The 22,862-nt window shown below is 35.2% G+C and overlaps 1 protein-coding gene across 3 annotated transcripts in view; it reads right to left on the reverse strand.

The window, feature by feature from the left end:
• Positions 1–22,862, reverse strand: part of kuz (zinc-dependent metalloprotease kuz) — a 234,805-nt gene that overhangs the window by 26,785 nt on the left and 185,158 nt on the right. For all 3 annotated transcript variants that reach the window (XM_033478502.2, XM_033478501.2, XM_033478503.2), the window contains exons 2-3: positions 14,484–14,744; positions 7,832–8,026 (exon numbers count right to left, since the gene is read on the reverse strand). In XM_033478502.2, the coding sequence (XP_033334393.1) occupies positions 7,832–8,026; positions 14,484–14,744 (456 nt within the window). The remainder of the gene's footprint in view (positions 1–7,831; positions 8,027–14,483; positions 14,745–22,862) is intronic.

Raw genomic sequence — 22,862 nt, forward strand, 5'->3', positions numbered from 1 at the left:
TTCAATATTCTCTTGATTAAATTATATATTTTATAAAAGCGTTGTATCTAAACAAATTATAAAGAAAATCAAAGATACACATTATAATTAAAGTAACTTGCGCACTTGTGAAAGACAGTACGACAGCTAACTGGTAAATAAAAGTGAAAAAAAGTGAAGATGTCGCGATCCAAATGTTATTTGTACAGTCTTATGTTTTAATTTTGAAGACATTTACGGAACGGGATTTTTTACTGCTTTTAATTGGGGCGCTTGCGCCCATAACACAGAATCGGAAGATGCATCGAGGACACAACTAACACCGAATGTGCTAGGTCCGTCGTCGACTTCTGGTGTGTAGGAATTCGTCGGGATTGTGCCTCGGTCCCGAGGAGCGTTAATGTTGCAGGCTCATAACGGCACGCACGTATATCCAGTACGCAAACAGGCAAGATGGCCGGCAGTTCGTCCACGTAGCGCAATATGGACGACAGTCCGCGATAAATATTATACGCGATCCGGCCAGTGTTTATTTAAGCGGCGGTTATTTGCACAAATGCTGTAAACAGGACCGTTGGATCGTAGGACCCGGGCGAAATCCGCATGCGTACCTATGGAAGCGCCGCCATCCATACCTAATTCGGATTCAGTGAACTCCTTCGGTCCTGTTATTCCCTGCCTGCCCACGCTCCTGCGAGCGCTATACATGCACACTCGAATGGACTACTTTCTTTCGTAATGATATCGCGAACAGCGCATGGAATTCGCGCTATCAAACGGCTCCCCGGGGCCCGCACCTTTATCCCGAAAATGTAATCTCCCTGCACGGCGCGGCGGAACTCGTTCCAACCGGCAATTGACTATTTGCGTTGCGCAGACATTCTGGTCTCTCGTTCCAGTTTTCGGCGGTGGACGAACTTGACTCGAACCCTCGTACGAAGACGCTGGTGCAGAGCTTGCGAGTGGAACGTGCGGAAAAAGTGAGAGTTTCATTCTTACGGCGACCAGAAATTTTGTACGTGACGGCGTCGAGCTTTGTAGCTTCGACGTAATGATTTATTCTTCGAATGTATTGGGTTGGCAACTAAGTAATTGCCGATTTCAGTTATAAATGTCTCTCACTCCCATTTTTATGATATCCGTAAATGTTGTATTATAAAATTATTAGTATTATTATTATCATGTTATTTTTTATTATCCGTGAATGTTAGCAATTGGACAAATTGAATGCAGCGGTCAAGGAAAGGCGACCAGAATTGGTCAATCGTAAAGGTGTCATTTTCCAGCAGGACAATGCTAGGCCGCACACGTCTTTGTCCACTCGGCAAAAATTCATGGATATTGGTTGGGAATTGATGTTACACCCACCGTATAGCCCTGACCTCGCGCCATCGGATTACCACTTATTTCGATCCCTGGACAACTCCCTTCGTGCTAAAACTTTTAACGATAATGACGCTGTAAAATCTCACTTAACTCAGTTTTTGGCCGAAAAAGTGGAATTTTCAAGTTGTCAGAGAGTATTTTTTAATATTGACTGTTATAAAACAAAACGTAAAGTCGTTCTGAGGTCCATTAGAAGTTCACTTCGAAAGTTCATCAAGGATTAAATGCAGCAGCTAGCGGAGGAATTAAGTAAATGCTTATTTTATGCTTTACAGTCGCGTGAACTACGTGGCTGACTAATTACTACATTGCTAATACATTATGCAGTAATAACACATTCTAATGTACAACATTAACATCATTTTCAACATATTACGGTTTAATTAAAACACTCTGCGGTGAAAATTAATTTATGTGTTAGATCGCAACATAAATATATTAGGGGTACAAGCATGTTCTAATATCAAGAATTTATTTGCGATCCTTTATGAATTCGCGTATTTCTGATTAATAAATAATTACGCGATCAATTGAATAAAATTCTGAACTTCGATAACAAATAAGAAAATATGTTGAATATAAACGAACTTAATTAGATCGAAACCCAATATAATTCTTATTGTCTGAACTCGCGTGTTTAAAGTTGCGCGAAAATGCAAATTTGCATGGAGATTCACAGTCCAGTTATGATCACCGAGACAATCGAGTAAAGTTTCGCTAGTTTCGCTCGAATCTTAAATTTTATGACTGAAAAACGTTCTGTAATATTTCACGTTAACTTTGCTGCGGTGGATTCCTTATGCTTTTTACCGAGTCCGTTCGTTTAATTCGTAAGAAGTTGATTAACTTCCCGCTAGGGAACACCCGCTAGTTCGAGACAAAAAACTCTTCACTCGTAATTTACAAGTACTTTCTTCGTTGTCTGAAATTAGTACGTATTACTACAGTCTTTGAAATACGTTCGAGACAAATTCATTTCGTAACGCGAACGGGAGTAAATAAATTTTTGCAAAAAATCTAACTCCTTAGGATACATTTAATTAGTCATTTTAATAAATCACATATTTTCATTAATGTTTTTCAATATTGTTAACTCTTCTATTACATGTGTCCAATATATAATATGAAATATTATGTTGAATTTTGAATGAACCAGACAGTACCTCTATTCGAGAAATATAAATTTTTAATTGATCATAATATCACAATTTTGATATAATACTTATTCCAGGATTCTTCGTTATTCCCAATCGTAAGAGCCGCTTTCATCTAATTAATACGAGCAACTGTTAACAAATATCGTCCTTAATATTTCGACGTAATTTAGACTATTACGCGAAGCTTCAGCGGGATTAAATCGTACAAATTGCAATGCTATAAAGTATAAGGAGCTTAACATCGGAGAATATTTCTTCGAACAACCAAAAATGTGCAAACACGAGTTCATATTATGGCCAATATTTACAATAAAATGCAATTTCAACAAATTCTCCGGATAAACGCACGTTCTATTTCCCGAGTCTAAAAAATAGTTGCGCTCAGGAAATTAAAGTATTTCGGATAAACCGATAATCGATATACCCTCTGCCGACAAACCAATATAAATTCTGGCCTCTAAGTTCACAGAGCCATGCAACAATCGAAAGCAACTCGTCCGCGATCGATAGGCTGGTAACATCAATTAGTTATTATTATTGGGGGGACGGCGAAAGGCGGTTCGTGGAAGAGGAACTTATCAGTTCTCCACGATAGACTTCAAAGACGAGTCACTGGAAAGGCGGAGCGACGCGTACACGCAATGTCCTCGGTGTTATATCTTTCCTCGAGGTAAATGGACTGGAAGGCGCAATGTTCCGCGTCTACGTGGGACTCTATTCGCATCGTTAAGCACTCTTTTAAATCGTGAAAGTCCCGAAGCTCGACCTAGACATTCTACCTGTTTGAGTTCAGCTTTTACACATTCAAACGCGCGCAACCTTCGCCGTGTAGAAACAGTTCTATAGATTTTTGCCGCACGGGGGAAATTTAACTATCTGCGACTTTCAGGCCAGACAGATTTTTCACTGTAACTTACGACACGGCTCTGGCTAACGTAACGCGTCAAGCTTTACCGTTAGAATTTGCTGCCTAGCGAAGTTCAACAAATTGCATTTCGCAACACACAATTTCCTTTGCCATTCGATAAATTAATCAGCGATCTATGGGGACATTTTCATCGTACCTTCGAACTTTTGTATTTGTACCGAAATGTACCTAATTGGGCGTTACGAATGCGCTTTTCTTTACTATCGAATTAACTTCGTTTTTGTTCGTTATTTAATCTGTTTTGTTTATCGTTTCGTTGCGTTGATAGGACATACTTTGTTGGAACGATTTAAGACGATCAGGAAAGGATGCGATACCGTGACTATTTGTGCATCCCCTTTGAAATTCGTAATTTTGATGTATTCATGAAAAAAATTAGCATATGTTAATTCATATCATTCGTTCATGTAATTCACAAAACTATGATGACATTACGAGAGTTTGGGAATAGAAATTATTTGTTAATTACTAACAAAAAAGGGCGGATATAATTCACAAAACTATGAATGCGTTACAAGAATTTAAGAACGCTGTTATATCGTGACTTATTAATAGATGCTAATTATATTTAATTATGACAAAAATGAATAGATAGAAACCAGTAAAAACGTATATAGAATTTGGAAATGGTATTGCATTATCTTCGGCTCATTAAGATGATAAAAGAACGAAATCAATATTTCTGTGAGACAATTTTTATTTCTCAGAAATATTCGCAGTTTACTTAATAAAATCATCGAAAGAAGATTTATTTGTCCTATTTAAGAATAAAGTATTTATTTTGCACGCGTGTTAGCAGCCTGACAATTCCGAAAATCTGATAATGGCAGATCCAAACGTCCACCGAAACGGTAAGAAGTGGCTTCATGTAGCATTTTCTAAAACTGGCAGTTACTTGTGCATGCCGGCGTGCGTCGTTAAAGTAATTCGGTGAAAAACCATATACGGTCGGTTGCGCCTTTAAGGATGCCTCGCAATGTAATCTAACCTGTCATTCGGCGGTTCGAAACGGGGAGAAACGGCAAAGGAATGGCCATCCGAGTGTGTAAATGCAGAGTCGCGCGACGCCGCGTCGCTGCGCTGCAAGGACTGTGTTGACGCAAACTATCCGACCAATCTATAGAAACTCCGCAGAGCATAATGGTTCAACAGTTACCCAAACGAGACCACCTCCGCCGACAAACTTGACATCTTTCTTTCGCTGACTCTACTAGCTGGCTCGCAGCTTCGAAAGACTGCGCGTTGCCGAAAGATGCCATCATTAGGAGAAGTTTTGCGAGTGTGAAATCGCAGTGTTCGCTCGTCTGTCGCTACTTCGCCGAACAAACATCCGGATCATTGATCCATCATACATTTTCTTTTATACTTCTTCTTTTATGACCTTTTACATAGACTTTAATAACTTTTCTTGAAATTATATACAAAATTATGGTAAACGTTTTCTGCTCTGACTAAAATCGGGAAGTATAGTAGAAAATATGTCGACTTTTCAAATTATTTGTATGCTTATAGGAATTACATTTACATTTATGTACACATATATCAAATTTTTCACAAATGCTAGAAATTAAAGAATTCTAATATAGGAGAATAATGGATATAAGACAAGAGTGTACAGATTCGTATTATCAAATGAATGATTAGCATTTTTAAGCATCTTGTTTAGCCAGCTTTTCCCTGTCAGACAACAGGAATCGTTTTCTATATATTTTTCATGATTGACATCATAAGTTAGGAATGTTTGCATATTTGGCAACTTAAAAAGTGCGAATCGCGAGATTTCATGTCGCAAAAGATTTTATCTTATGAAAGATATTTACGTGTCCGGTTTTCGATAGATCAAGCTTATACATTAGTAGTTCACTTAAACACTGGAATATTTGGATATGAAAGTCAGAATATAGAAGATAAACAACCAAACCACGAAAATGTATTTATGTTGTTAATATCAAACCGTACATCTCTCAGCCCGGTATTAAGATTTATAAACATGTCTTAAACCGATGATACCTCGACATAAATAGGTTAATACATTTCTATAAGAAGCGGCGGGCTGCATCGATCTGGTCGTTTAAAAATACACGCTTCCATTTAAACAAGTGCAAATGACCTAAGCCCGTGTTTCAACGTTTCCACGTAGCAACATTCCGGTTAAGATGCTGAAAGCGTTTTCTTCTTCAATTCAGCGAATGTTTCGAAATACTTTCTATAAGAGATGAAACTGGGACACCCTGTATTTAGGCGAATTCAACAGTAATCTCAAGATTCGATTCGTTAAAAACGAGCTCGGGCGAAGGGAACGAAAGGTATGACGTAAAAAGAAGTCTTTGAAAAATACTGTTCAATAACTTCGTCTCCAGCTATCGCTGGAAAGAAGAAAATTTGTTTTACGTACTTTTAATGTACGATATCGAACTACCTCTAGGTTTTCAGTTTAATGACTGTTTGATTGAAGTCTCTGTGACTGGCGCTGATACACTTCTAGAACTGTTGCGCAGACACTCAATTTAGACTGATAAAATGTTGGAGTTGTTTCTAAAATATATTAGAAATTGGCACAGAGTATGAAACCTTTAAAGCTCTTTGATTTACAAAAGAATTGGCTCTTAGAAGAATAAAATTGTATTCGAACGGTATTTTGATTAAATTTTCCATATAAAATTGTATTTGTATAAAGTCTTCGAATAAAGTTTTATTCGAATAATATTTGGAATAAATTCTACGAATAAAATTTTGTTCGAATAATATTTCAAATAAATTCTTCGAATAAAATTTTATTCGAATAATATTTCGACTAAGTTCTATGAATATTTGACTCGTTGTTCGAATAAAATATGCCCAAATCTGGTTTACAACATAATTTGTGTGTCGCTTGAAAACGTTTTCACCGTTGACTAAATTGTATTAGTTTATTTATTGCAGGCGAATCAGTGATAAGTAATGACGTAAACTGCAAACTATCTATTCAGAAACTGTTAATTCCGTTTGCTTAGTCGACTATGTATGTACTACCCTAGGGACTTGTTTATCCAATTTCGCGACGTATTGCCAACGTACAGTTGTAATTTCCAAACCTCATACACTGATTGGCTAATGTGTTGCAATTCGATTGACTTACACCCATTAACCAATACGATTGAATCAGCAAATATGCGAATATTTGAAGAAATTGTCGTACTACTTATACTTTTATATGTGTAAAATATTCAAAATGCAGATACACTATTGTATACAAATCATGAGAAACAGAAGTGTTTCATATTTAGACAATGTTTTTAGTCTGATTTGTTCGAGAAAAACGGATTTTCTTTTGTATTTTCTATGTTAGTCTTTTTTCCCTTCATACGAACATCATATATAAATATTGAAAATTTCCTTTGCACATTCTTCTTTGAGACAGATTCTAATGTACCTTTTTTATTAATACTGGATCTTATGAATTCATTTATATAAATTCAATTTTATAAATTCAGTTTTATGAATTAGATTTTATGCACTCAGTTTTATAAATTTAATTTTATGAATTCAATTTTAGAAATTCGGATTTACAAATTCAATTTTAGTAATTTAATATTACGAACTCAGTCATATGAATTCAATTTTATATATTAGATCTGATGAATTCAATTTTATTATTTTGAAGCGTAGATAAATGAGTGAAACACGATAAAGTAAAAGTCTGTATTAAAAAGCAAAAAAGCAATTGTTGTATTATCAAATCTGTAACCGGAGCTGTAACCGGAGAAATTGTTACATCATTGTAGCATTTATAAACGAATTTGATGAAGCGCGAGTTTGTATAAACACTCACGTTTTGGTTATGAGACTGCAAATATTTAACTTTCGAGTAGCGGACAATGCTTCAATACGGTCGATGAATTCTGGGTCATTGTAATACCTCAACGTTTAGATGCTATGAAACAATATTTTATTTAATAATAAAATTTTGATTCTGTCGTTTTTCCAGAAAACGTTGTTTTCCCTAACTCCAAAATATGTGCTACAGTATGTGCATCCAAGATCGTACAAATTTTTAATAAATTTGCCATTTGTGTTGTGCAGACAATATATTTTTGACAATTCTATAAGTTTGATTCACATTTTGCATGGTTACACGAGGATAACTCCTCGTGTTCTTATGCATTTATTGTTTTGTCTGATATTATACTATTTGTGACTACCTCTAGATTTATTTAAAAAAATGCATTTTATCATTACAACGAGAAGTAACGCATTTTTGTTACGTGAATAAACAAGATAACAAGAATGAATTTCGAGAAAGACTCAGCAACGAGACTTCGCGTGCATGAGTCTTCTAGCGAGGAATATTTATGGTGACGCTGTTTCCGTTCGAAATATAATGTTTGAATACTCAACAAACCTTTTCGAAGATGGGTGTACGGATCATGGACGTCATTTTCATGATAGATCACAGAATGCAGCGTGTCATTTATCTCGTATGGTGGAAAGTAATAGTGCGCCTTTTCCACGTACCACGCGCCACTGCGAGGCGAAATTATTTTTCCGTGGAACACACCGTCGCTGATGCTCCCGAACACATGACTGCCAGGTTCGCCTAAAAAAAAAGCGATTTGTATTCAGTAATGATTGACGAATATGCAATGAAAAATATAACAGTGCATACATTCATAAACAGTTCGCATAGTCGTTGCTACGGGCTGATATTTCTTGAAAAATAAAATCGACTTTCCTACGACTTAGGGAAAAAAGTAAAAAGATCGAATTAATTTCGACTTCGTAAAATTTATATTATAAAACTTGTTCCAGTGTCGTAATTTATTCAAACATTTTCTATGAAAGGATCACTAATGTTTATAGAATTGTAAAATAACTAAAACAGTGGTACGTTTACTGGTGAAGTTATGCAACGTTCACTTAAAAGTACAATAAATTATGCAAAATTTTAGATCTTCTCGATGCATTCTTCGCAGAAAAAAGATTCTCAAATTAAACAGATAAACTCAAGCAATTACTAACAATTGTATTCATAAGAACATTGAAACTAGGAGATTTTCAACTACATATTTATGTACTTCATTGATGAACTAAATATTTATGAAAAATTAAAATTAAAATTTATAAAAATTTACATATACTGCTAAATAAGAATTTGAAGTAAAAATAAAATTTATATATTTCGTTGTGGAACGTTAATTAAATGTCGAACTAATGGGGAAACTTTATTAATTTTTGTCAAGCCTAATGTTTGAATTATACTTTCCAAATTTGCATATACCATAAATGCATAATATCCGCAGTCTGGGGTTAACGATTACGGGAACGGCGACTGTACAGATTAAAGCAAATGGCATGTGGCCAAAATTGCAAATGGCAAATGCTTTTGACTTTAGTCGCTTAATTATTTTGACAGTGTGCAATAAAGCATTTACAGTCGGTTTAAGTAGACATCTATTTCTATGGAATTTTTAATGATTGTCATCTAATGTTGCTTATCAATCAAACATGGAAATCTGAAGAAGGGGGAATTGATTACACTGATTAGAAAATTCTGTGTGGAAAACATAGAATGATAGAAAAATTAATTTTTGCTGTTACACTCTTCTTTTTCTTATATTTTACAGTTTTCTAGTAATTACATTTTACAGTTTTCAGCAGTCTAATTTTTATGCATAATTGAAAATAGAATCTCACTTGAACAAACAATTCGAAATTTGGTTAACAAATTTGATAAAACTAGATCTCTATTCATGATAAACCAAAGTCTGGTAGACCAAAAACAGCTCGTTCGAATGCAAACACTGCTGCCGTTCGTGAAAGTGTTACTAATGAACTATCGTAACATTAATTCCACGTGGTTCTCAAGAATTGAACATTTCTTATGGCGTTTGTAACGGATTTTGTATAACGATTTGCATTTGCATGCTTACAAAACTCAATTTACACGAGAATTGAAAGAACGTGATTTGCAACGCAGAAATTTCGCTGATTGGTTGTTAGAACATCGTTCAATTGATGAATTGTTTTCACGCAACATCATCTTCAGTGATGAAGCTCATTCTCACATTGGATGGATATGTCAATAAGCACAGTTGCCGCATATGGGGAGATAAAAATCCAAACGCCATTCAAGAAAAATCACTTCATCGTCGAAAACGAGAATGAAGATACAGTTACAATGAATGGTGCACGTTATAATGAAACGATTATTGATTATTTATGACTGAAATTAAATGGTATCGACATAAACAATGTTTATTTTCAACAAGGCGGAGATACGTCACGTAGAACGTATGAAAATATTACTTTATTGCGATTGAAATTCGATGGTCGATTAATTTAAAGAAATGGTGACGTGAATTGGTCACCTCGTTCGTGCGATTTGATTCTATTGGACTTTTTTCTTTAGTGTTATTTGAAAAGCAAAGTTTATGCCAACAAACCAGCAACAATTCATGACCTAAAAAATGCCATTAGAAATTAAATTGGTGAATGAAACGAGCAAATATGGCAAAATGTCATCGAAAATTTTGAAATTCGAATCGATGTCTGTAAACGTGGTCGTGGTGGTCGTTTGACAGACATTATGTTTCACACATAATTGTCATAGATGATACTTGCTAATTAAATAGAAAAAACTCATAAAATTCAGAATAGTTTGTTTTTTATTTTAAGAAAATTTTCTATATCCTATTTTGGATAACTCTGTACTTAAATTGTTATATTGGATGGTAACTTTGCCCCAGACTGTGGACACGCTTGGTGCCACCCCTAAATGCATACTATAGCCTGAGGCATTCATACTAGGACGGACAGCTGCTATAACGAACGAGGTTCCAGAACCAATTACGTTCGTTCTAGCATACTCCACTGCATCACTCGATTGTATATACATACAGCGCTAACTATGAAACGTTCCCTTCTACACACTGTGTCCCAATTATCCGAGAATGGGTCAACAATTCGCAAGGAGTTAAATAAATGTTTAAGAAATCGTCTCTGAGAGCTCTGTTAGTCGGTGTACACGGTAGGTGGATCCTCTGTAGGTGTTACATCAATACTAATATCTTCAAATGCTACAGATTTTTATGCATTCATTTTGAGTTACAAGATTTTCTTGCCTACAGTCGTTTGTTTTCATAACTTAATTTGTCCTTTCATTTAATAGCGATGAATTGGTAAAAACACCTATGTAATTCAAAGGTAAATGATTTTGTAAAATTCTATTTTGAAAATGAAAGATTGAGGTAAAATGAAATTTTTGGTTAAAATTGGGTTATTCGTTCACAATCGGTGGAATATGTGTCAAACTCTTACAAGATACAAATTCGAGTTAATTTTCACCAATTAGACTTTTTAATAATTTAGCATCATATCCAAAATATTCAATCGTTTTTCTCCTTAATCAATACATCAAAATGAATTCATAAATTCCTGATAAATTGATTCCTCAGTTTACTAAGATTCCTTGTTTGATATTTGTCATGATTGCGATACTAGTGCTGTGTAACAGCAATTTTCGTGCTATCACCGTCTTTTAAAATATTTCTTTCACCCTGCAGCGAGAATATCGAGCTTGAAACTTAAATGTCTGTTTCGCCGCAGCCGCGTGGTGCTAAGCAGCCGCCTAGGGGTTGCTGGCACAGATAAGGAGCAACAGACTTAGGGTGCCTGGTGACCAGCCCAAGTTCCAAATTTTCGTCACCACCGAAGATAAGGGTTGCTGTTAGAAATGAGGTGAAGACATAGACCTATGTATCATCATACATAGCGTTACCCGCCATCCGGTTCCCGCCAACTTTCGGGGAACATCGGGGGTCTCATGCGAGCCTCTAAAGACACTTCGTGCGCGAACATCAAACTTCCACCGTCTCCCGCACCTTCGCCTGCCTCAGCGAACAAGTGTATCGCACATTATTCTAATAAAGCTGTTTATAAGAAGGACGCAAGTGTTCTTCAACACGTAACAACAGCCGGGGAGGGTTCAGCTAGACGGGTAGCTGGGTCACGGGTTCGCCTAACCCCTTAGGGCTTCGCTAATTTGCGACCTTCCACCGGATACGCCGGTCGAGATATTTATTGCGTTAGTTTCGAATTCGCAAGATCTGCACAATATCTAGAGCGAGGTTATTAATACTACAGAACTTGTCAAGATGGTAGATCGCATGCTTTTCACTTGTCATTAGATTCTGCATCTCTATGAAAAATTTTTCTTTGTCGACTGTAGGAAACAGAATTTAGGTAAAATTGTATTTCTTCGTTTAATAATGTCAATACATCAAAAGTCGTATGACAACATTCTTAAGTGCTTAAAGTTTTTGCAGGTATGTAATTCACCTACAAATATTTGCCGTAATAGCATAAAATCCGTATAATTGCATTAATACAGAATTTATATATTCTGCAAATATACGTTATGTTATAAATTGCTAAAAATCTGAATAAGAACGGGATCGTTACTTTTATAAACTAATGAATTCGTAGTCAGAAGCCACAGCATTATTATGTACATATTTTTTTAGTGGTAATAAGTAGACTGCGAGTTTAATGCATTTATAGTAAAATTAAGTAGGTGTAACATAAAACAGTAAAAATATCAGAACAATCTAACATATAATAATATATATAAAATAATATACATAGAAAAATCAATAGGAAAAATCGATAATCAGATTTCGAAATATAGTCATTTTTTTACTTATCAACTTTTTTCTTTTGATCTAGCACCAGCTGTAACTAAACTCATACTGATCAAGAATCTTACACGGTTTTTCATTTCAGATAAACAAAATGGGCGCAATCATGGGCACCATGAGACAATTCTTTCGAATTTCAACTATGTTTCAAGCTAATCAATGCCAATGATTTTAACTTTTTCAACGCAAAAAATTATTAAATATTATTGAAACATGCATAAACAAACCTTATAAATGCAACTGCAAAAGGTCTCATAGCTTCTTCGCAAACAAAATTCCAAAGAAAGTTAAACGAAAACGAAATTTACATTAAAATACCCCCTTAAGAGGTCATTATTAGAAATCTCCGTTATAAGTCAGTCGCGTCAAAGTTCGGTAAACGCGAGTTCGAGCAGAATAATTTTCGGAACTGGAAACCTCGTTGCAATAAACTGAGACGGGTTTAATACCGTGGCATTTAAAGCGAGTCTCGATTAAACAATCGAAACAAGAGATCGGTTTTTTCTCGTCGCTCTCCCCCGCGAAACACGCGAACACGGTCGGCGCGGTTCGCGAACACAAAAGTGAAAGATATACCGTCCCAGCACCCCGGCGACCGAATCCATAATTTAAAACGTCCCTTTTGCGCGCGCGAACTACGCTAAATTATTACGCTGCAAATAAAGGTCTCACCCGGTATCTAACGTGACACGCACTTTTGCGTGCCACACCTGGATATCGCGGTGAACGTGGGAGTAGATGTAACGCACGGACTATACCGTGAAACGGTACACTGCCTCGCCGAGGTCAAAGTTTAGAATGTAACAGCGCGCACTTAAGAAGCAAGGAGATCATGATTTATGACTGAAGAACCACGCTGCTGTTTAAACTATTTTCTATGTTGCCCCGTGTTCCCGGGCCGGACAGAAGCGCGTGTTACTTTCTTTCCGTGACAGTGCCTCCGATATTGCACGTTGACCTTACACGGCCGTAACATGCTTGAGTGATCCTTGCAGCTGGATGTGTTATAGGCATGCCGTGAATTTATGGAATACATCGTGCCGGCGATCGAAATTTGCGACGCGAAATGTATTTGAATAAATAAGAATGTTTATAGATTCTACCTTCCAGCTTTATGGAGCGGGTTAGACCTTTGCTTGTGCTTCCTGTATGGCGCATGCATTACTATGTTAGGCTAGTTTTGTGTGTTCCAGTTATGAATGTCTCTTTGTAAACGTTCGTTTATGTAGATTCCTGTGTAGAGCAAAGGGATCGTCCTTGCAGGAGGAAGAATCGTTCAAGTGAAATACTTTCCGTGTCAGTCACAGTGCATACGATAGAAAATGTAATTTTATTGGGAACTGGATATAATATCTGTATAAAAAGTCATTTCTGTGTAAAATAGTTCAATGTTATTTTTATAATACAATATATTTGTTTAAATAATTTTGCGTTGCATGATTTTTTTCTTGATAATATCTTTTGTATTTTTATCTAAAAATTCTGAAGCTAACGGTGAATATATTTGAAGTGGTAATAATAATGAGCATCAATTTAACTGAACAGTTGTTTCGACAATCATTCATTAACCTAAAATGGAATGTTATCTTACTTCATAGTTAAATATTGAATGAATCGATTATAATAATGATTAAAACAATACGATAATGTAAACGGAAGAGTGTGAATAATTTGATCACAAACAGCAGTATTGAGGAAGATCAACAATAACAACTGATAATTTAATAACCCATTCTTCGGATCAATCACAAGTAGTCTGCGGATCTTTATACAAAATAAAAATTCTTTGCAGAGCTCGAATAATCGTACTTCCTCCTCCCAAATTGTCCATTTTTCTGTAGAAGCTGTGGGTCAATCAGAAAAAATTTACTGTACTCCCTCTGGCCATAAATGCATAAAATCTGCTGCCTAACCATAAGTAAACTACGGATTTTATGCATTTATGACAAAAATGAATAGATGTAATTTAAACCACTGAAAAAGGTAAAAAGAAACTAAGAACGTTCACGTATTAATTTGATCTCATTAAAGGTATTGAAGAATGCAAAGTATTATCCTCGATGCACCCGGAAGTATTATCAATATTTTTTAGATCCTCAACTGTGCATTGAATATTTGCAGAAAGTTCGCCAATGAATCACGAGTAAAATGCGTAAAACCTGAATCATGAATTTTCATATTTCCTCGCAAAACAAAGAAGCAAAAAGCTTTAAAGCGAATTTGTCAGGCACGCGGCGTGAGATACGAAAACTCGGCTAATAACTTTACAAAATAATTTTATTTGGAGAAAAAGATTTTTCCCGTAATTAGCTGGAAATTAGCCATAATTTGTCGAACACTCATTAAAACGCGACTCACCGACTAAGTGGCCCTGGTAGATGTGTGATGTTTCGAGGTCCTCCGATTGCCCGGAGGGGCCCTCAATAATTAGGTTATTGCTAAATGTAGTCAGGTCTCGCTTCAGTCGAATATGAAAGTCCCTTCCGTGCGAACGAAACTTCATAGTCACAGAATTGTCGCGGGTAACCGACCTCTTGGCCCTCAAGTGACCCCGATGGATCTCTTCAGTAGGATAGGACAGTGGTTCATAGTGGTGGATATATTCGTTCAGTCTTCGTGCTGTAAAAAAGAAAGAAAGATATCATTTTAGAGTAGTTTCCTAAAAAGTCCATATTTAAAGGTAATGGAAACATCGATTTTTTTCGCCGTGGAACCATTGATTCATCGATTGTTCAATTATTAATTGTTGGACTGCGGATTTTAACCTTTTGCACTCGAAAGATTTAATAACAATTATTAAATTAAAATAACAATCATTATACTGCTATGAAATTTTATACGAATTAATACATGAAAGATTTTGTGTTTTTATTTATGTGTTTTATAAGATCAGCTTGCAATATGCCAAAAAATAACAATTAAAAAGAAATACCACTTTGACATGAATATATATATAATGTCGCTGTATCAGCGACATCCGAGTGCAAAGGATTAATAATAATAGGTAATAATAAAACTAGTTTATTGATGTCAATAGGCAAAACCCTTTTCACGATTTCGCCAATGTACAAAGAATCGTCCATAAAGGAGTAAACCTAATGTATTTCTTCAGTTTTAATACATCTCTCTCTGCAAAACAATTTTAACAAAGTTTAGTTGTAGCACATTCTACTGTAAAAAATGTGCTGCGTGAAACATGCAATTATTCATAAATATCTTCATCAGATATAGATTATATATTTTAGACATTTATCATTTCTGTGCCTATAGAAATGGAATTTTCATAAACTTTAATCAAATTTGCTAATACACGTATTTAATATTTCATGAACTATTATGTTTAGCAAATTGTACCTGTAATAAATTATCACATTGAATACGTGCATCATCATTAATATACATACATCACTAATAATGAATCTTTAATAGAAATTATAAATTGTAATAGGTTCTCCTAATACAAATTTGTATTAAATAATTTTAAATAGGAGTGAAATTAATTACAATAGATTTTTACATAAAATTTAATTATAATGAATTTTTGTTATAAATTTGAATCGTAGTAGATTTTTATACAAATTTATTGTGTAACTGTGTTTTTTAAATATAATTATGAAAATATATTTATTTTAAATATATTCCTTTTTTATAAGATTGGTATATTTTTTCAGAATCATCATTTACGCGTGCATGTCTAAAAAATTGGCACAGTACGCTTAAAAACATATATTTTATAAAATATATATAAGCAGACAATAAAATATATTCAACAGATGTATAGACAACAAATGTATTTAATAGCGAGACTGCAGATTCATTAATGCATTTATTAATCAAAACGTTAACTAATCAACTAATCAACAAATAACTGAACGTTAACTAAACAAAAACTCTAATAGCTTTTTTCTTTTCTTTTTACAACGAGCAATATATTCGTTGGCGAAGGATATTTTACTTTAATTCTAATTTTTGTAAACTGGCGTACGGAAATGAGAATTTGCATAAAGATCCGCAGTCTAATAGTGTGGATTGCAAGTGATTGCAAGTGGAATCGAATTTTGTCCTTCGTTAACAGAGTACAGGAACGTTAATGTATACCCGGACTCGGTGCTCTGGGATTTAGTACGAAGAGTGGATCAGTTCAGTTCTTGGATCAATCGGTTTCCGTAAAAGCGGAGCTTTAAGGATTAACAACTCTGCGGCAAGGCATTTTAATTTTGAGCATTTCTTAGCCGAAATAGATTATCTGAACTCATCAGCAGGGCTCACCTAGATATTCACTCGACAATGGACAATGGGATTGGAGAATATCCGCCTGCATTAATACGGTGCGAGAGGATCGCGTACGTGCGGGTTTCTACCACTGCATCGTAGAACAATATGGTCATAAACCCTTATCGTTCGGAGACATTCGCAAACTAGACACGATTCAGCCGAATCTTCGCGATTTTGCAAATTAATTCGTACCAGTCGCGAAAACTCGAAAAGCTCTTTTCCAGAGTTTATCTATTCAGCTTGGTGTGCAAAAATAATGGCGGAATTCTTTCGCTTTGTGTTTCACGAATAACTTTTTAATTTGCACATTGGATAATGTTTTAGCTTGATCTATTTGCCTTAAAATAATTTTTCTAACCTTTGATAATATCGAATGTTAAATAATAGCAAGTTGTAGCAATATTAGTCATATTCGCAACAATTTAATGATCAGAAATTAGAAGTTACAGTTATCATTCATTCATTCAAAAGAGTTCGCATATGCCGTCATTTTCAACAGTCATTCGATACATGGTCGCAAGCAGTAGAACACCTGCTCGAAAATTATTTAGAACCTGCTCCAAATTTTTCATCACGAAGTACTTCAGTTTCCCAACACATCGGCAAATCGTGGCCACTTTCAAGAAGATGATAGTGGGGACAAGATGAGAATTTATGATCTTAAAAAGTTCTGGAAATCGTCGCCGAAATCCTTAAGCGAGCCCATTGTTTGGGAGCACCGGTATTTTCTAAAAGACGCAAATCCCTGGCCGCTAAATGTGGGAAGATGTATTTCAAAGTCTCTAGTCCTGGCATTGTGTTGCGCTTCAATGAACACTTTACAGTGATACGCAACCATTAGCTCGACAGCATTTAAAACAATTGAATAAAATTAATTTGCCGAATAAAAGTCTGGAGCGTACTGCAAGTCGCAATGGACGAATCTAGCATTTAGAATTCTAGACATCAGAGTTGAGCATATTTTATTCGAATAACGAATAACGTATGCAATTTTATTCGTCGAATTTATTCGAGACATTATTCAAATAAAATTGTATTCGGAAAATTTATGTTCGAAGAATTTATTTGAAATATCGTTTGAATCAAATTTTATACGAATAGTGCCCGACTCTGCATGACGCATTCAAAAGACAATTCACGCGGTTTTCATTCTTGACTGTATGATACCCTTTTTAACAGCAACTGTTAAATCGTTGATTTTTATAAACTTTGCACATGAAAATTATGAAATAGAAGATTCAACATAATTTGAAGTATTTTCGTGTTTCTTTTTGCCTCGTTCAACGCATAAATGAGAACAACGATTGCTTTTAATATAAAATTTGTTAAGAATGACATAAATTCATACAAAATTTCGAAGTCAATCAATTATTCGATAAACATATTACACCCTATAAAGCTGGAAACTGTAGGTTAATTGTTTATCTCGGTTATATTCCTTCCTGTCATCTGTTCGTTTTGACTACGACTGCGTATCCCGTAATGTTCTCATGAATACATAATACGGAATAAAAGATTTGAATTGTCTTTAACTGAGTTACGCGCATTGTTCAATTATCTTTGCGACAGAAACCGTTGTACGCAATGAGTATTCCGTTTATTTCCTGTCTAAGAATATTGAGAAACGGAGCATTAAAGGTATTACGTTGCCGGCATCCATTTTCCTTGTTCACTTTTTAGAATGCTCGTAAAAGTTGTGCAGAGTGTTCCAGGTTTTTCTTGCCAAACAGTGTCAGCATGCACTGCAAGTAGCATGAAGAAAACAATATCACCATCTGTTTCCTTGCTGTATCAGGAGAAAACCCGGTTGGTTGTTATTTCGTGTTTTTGTGCCGAATAAACGTGGGATCGTATCTGCTCTATTGCATAGTTATAACAAAAATACGAAACTACCGAGTGGAATCAGAGATGTTTTTGTTATTTTGTTATTCTAAACTTATTTAAATTATTAAATTCTTACCTATTTGAATTCTTATCCATTTAAAACGTATCTACTGTATTCGTAACGTATGTAAATTATTAAAAGAAAAACATTTGTTTTTATTTAAATTCTGTTGCTTACAATCGTTTTGGAAAACTTGATTTTGCATACAGATCTGCAATCTACCTATAACAATACGCTTAAAGTTTAGCTGCGCAGTGAGCGTAGATTAATGTACATTAAATATAAAAAAGTGACGAGGCAAACGTGTTACTTGCATCTTAGTTTCGTTTCCCTCCTGTCGCTATTGTTCGTATATTTCCCACAATTTTATTTGAATTCTAGGTTCATAAACTTCCTTGTGAGTAACATTGTTACTAAACATTCGAGAAAAGTATAGCTCTCAAGTGAAATTAACATTTTTGAAAAAGGAGTCCCAGAGTTCTGTGTGCTTCAAAGATCGTACAAAGATCACACAAAACCAATTTATGTTCTAAATAACGACTTAATTGTATATAGAGTTCGGCAAAATTTTATTCGAATTATAAGATGACGAAATTTTATTGATAAAAGATCAAGACTAACGACTAAAATTTTATTCGACAATATCGAATAAATATTCAATATAATATGTTGAATATTCAATTGAATAAGGTTTTATTCGAATAAGAATTCATTCATATGGAAAATAATTGATTTGAATAGAAATGATGGAATATAAAACGCTTTTTCATAGTTTTTAACGATTTATTTCTTCCATACTACTCTTTTGAATTATTCAAGTAAAGAATTTTTCGAATTATTCGAATAGATAGAATAATTTATAAAGGATAATGAGTAATTCGAATAAAATATTCGATGAAAAGGAATTTATTCCGATAATTATCTTAGAGAAATATATATCTGAAACAATCCGAATAATGCTCAACTCGGATCGATTGTTTTAAAATCTGCTAACCTCTGAAGTACATATTGGTACACACTACACAAAATAAAAGACGTATAAATATAAAGTGTACTAAATATAAGTTAAATACATTTCTTTTCGCAATAATTCCAGTAAGTATTGTTGCATAAAATATACGAACATTTGTCTATAATCTTTACAGTAGCACGTATCCTATGTTAATTTTGAACACGAATACATAAAATCCGCTCTCTACTCATCACCAAAACCAGAGATAAGAATTTCTTGAGGGCCCAATCGAAACTTCCTTGATTACGCGGAAAACGTTGCGTCCGCGCGCTTAAAGTGCCGGTAATTTCACGCAGCGCCTCAGCGGATGCCTCGCAGCTGAACAAAAGCCATTCATTCTCCCGAAGCGTGTTCTCGAGTTTCGCATTTATTACAGCAAAAGTCGTGCAAAAGGAAATTCCGCGTTTATACATTTTCTTTCGAAACGCTCTGGCGTCGTTGTTCGAACGCATCTCAATGCTTCCGTTGCGCAAAAAGCGTCCCACACACAGACACGGATTTCCCGCTAGGAAATCCCGCCGATCGTTTCTCCGTGTCGTTATTATTTTGTGTTTTCAGAGAGCGTACGCGGAAATTAGGGGTTCGGTCGCCGACAGGAAAAGTCAAATCATATTAGCCGGGAAGCTCTTGTTGCAATTATTTCACATTTGGCGAGAGATGTTCGGTTAGGTTAACGAGACAAAGTGTCTCGAGGCAACCGACCCGCCAAATGTTTCCTCGGCTCGGTATTCTTCGTAATTTTCACGGACGCGGCGTGAATTTATATTAGACGACTTTTCTTCGCAATTTCGTCGCGATGTCGCGCGCAAGAAGCGAGAACATCGGATTCCCATAAACTCTGTGCCGCAGAGATACATGCAGCACATAGAGCAACGGTGATAAGACGATGAATTTTAATTTCATTTGTGTGCATATTGTATAATTATTAATCATTTATTCAGTTCGTTTTGGTTTGATATCCACAGGTGTATGTTTCACTTTCTTAACACTAAATCTAGCGCTCTAAAAGTAACTGAAATGTGCTGATTTATAGCTATGAGAAAACTGTGTTTAGTTAGACGATCCACCACCACGTTTAATATTAGGTCTACCGAAAAGTTCTGTGCGTTTAAGAAATGAAAGGAAATAATAGATTTTTCATAAATTTAGTAATATTCATTGTACAATATAATTTCCGTCGTTACTTATGACCTCTTGCCAGCGTGATGGCAATTTGTGAGCAACATTTTTCAAAAATATATCTCACATGAATATGTGCGTATCTATTGAAATTTGCAATGACATTATCGGACAGAATTTTTAGGTAGACCTAATACAACGTACAGTTTGGTTAGTAAGGTTATTCAATTATTTTCTAAGGAAGAGTCTTCACAATTTATACAATAATAATAATTTATACGTAATAATATTAACATCCGAAAAGGAGTGATTCCTCAGATCATTTGAACTAACTCTTTCTTGGCGAAAATGCAATTCGCGGCTTCATTTACGAGTTATTAACGAAAAACACTGATCAATGAGCGGTCGAAGCCTGGTTCCGCTGATTGGCTCAGCTGCCTAGCGTTGGGCGAGCACACCTCTCATTGGTTAGTATTTTTCATTAATATATAACTCGTGAACAAAGCTGCGAATTCTATTTTCACTATGGAAAAAGTTACTTCAAATGACCTCAGGAATCATTCCTTTCCGGGTGTTAACATAATTATGAGACATTCTATATATTTTATAAATTAATACGAAAATCTCGTCATAATCTTAATAACATTAACATTATGACATTAATTTTATAATATTAACGTAACATTAGTATTATATAAATGTATCAATGAAGAATTATGAGGTATTATTTGGGCACAACTAATTTTCTTTACATAGTCCCCGCGTTCAGGGGTTAAGAAAAAGTTAACTTTTATGAACAGCGAACATCGTTTTGGAGAAGATTTGCAATCGCAGTGCATTTTGTCAATTTCTGTCTTTTTTTACTTACGTTTTTATATTTTGTCCGCTTATACATTTGTAACAAAAAATAGTAGATCGTATTCAAAATGGTATAAATATCTAGAGAATTTCAAAATGCTGTTGCATAATTTCTAACACGTTACAACGATTGAGAGAAACAAATGTCTATGTCTTCAACGAAGACCTTGCAGTGAGTGTAGGTAATTTGTATTTTGCATAAAAATGCGCAGTCTAGCGATAGAAGGCTGGAAAAAGATTACATTGTAGTGACATTTAGTTGCTAAAATGTTACAAGCGTAGAAAACTTTAAATTCTGAAGTACATACTTTGAGCTTTATGGCTATGCAAATTTAAGCAAGAAACTGAAATTGTTAAATAGTTGTAAAGATCATGAACGTATCATTAGACTGCGAATCGTTACCAAACAATATTTGTCTAAGTAGATTATGAAAACAGAAGTTAAATAAAAACGTGTTTCTTTCTTTGATCGTTTGACGAATTGGAAGATTGAAATAATGTGACAATATTCCCAAATTCATTCGGTAACGTCTTCACAGTTTTCAATGTCACACATTCAGTTTCCTATCGAATGCATAAAGTCCGCAGTACAGTTATCATATAAAAAAAATGCAAAGCATAATTAATCATTGATATTCATTTCAACTAGTAGTATTGACTAGTATACTGGGGGATCATGACAGATCCCAAATAAATACTGCAAAGTTTCGCAACCACGACGCATTTTACGCAAATTTCTTTCTTTCCTTTAGTCGCAGTCTATTCTCGCAGTCTATATTGTACGACTTGCAGTTTTTCGATGTACGCGTCCTTAGGGATGCGCGCGAATTTATCAATCGTTCGGAAACTTTAAATCGCCAACGCTCGACGCCACCGTTACAATACCGCGGCAATATCGTCGTTCCAATGGAAACGGGAGCCAGGTTTATTACGATTACAGCTATTTGTTCGCCGGCGAAAGGCACGCCCGCATTCGCACGCTTATATTAAACTGCATACATCTCCGCAATAACGGCCGATATGTTTAGATGAGTTTTCTCGACGATGAATTGTACTTCGGCCTACTCCGAAGTTGGATCGCATAATTACCCACCGGCGTGCAGATGGAGATTCTTGCGCAGTTCCGCGGTGTACGCGGCGGTCGTCTTTATTACGGGACGCGGATATCGCGAATCACAGTTTCCTGGAGTGTATGGATAGTTAAACGGCTGCCAAATCGCCTGGCGGAGTTTACTGCAGGACAATTAAGAACGAGAGCCTCGGAAGTGACTATCAACTGGAATCTTTGGAAAAAACGCACCTAAACCGAACGCAGTCGACGATAAAGTTTTATTGCCCTTTCTCTGACCACCTTGAAGGGGTTGGAAGTCGTTTTCGACAGTTTTAATCAGCTTTAACGTTAAATTGTTAATTGTTTTAGATATAGAGCGGTACGAATAATCGTAGACTCAAAGTAACTTTTACATTTCTTCTGGTATTTAAACAGAAACTTAGCGAAACATCGTATTTGTATATTTCTATATTAGAAATAATAGAAAATTGAAATATATTTTCTTCTTAATCATTTTAACGGGTTCGAAATAATCAT

Source organism: Megalopta genalis, chromosome 17 (genome assembly GCF_051020955.1).
Source record: "Megalopta genalis isolate 19385.01 chromosome 17, iyMegGena1_principal, whole genome shotgun sequence".
Classification (NCBI taxonomy): Eukaryota; Metazoa; Arthropoda; class Insecta; order Hymenoptera; family Halictidae; genus Megalopta; species Megalopta genalis.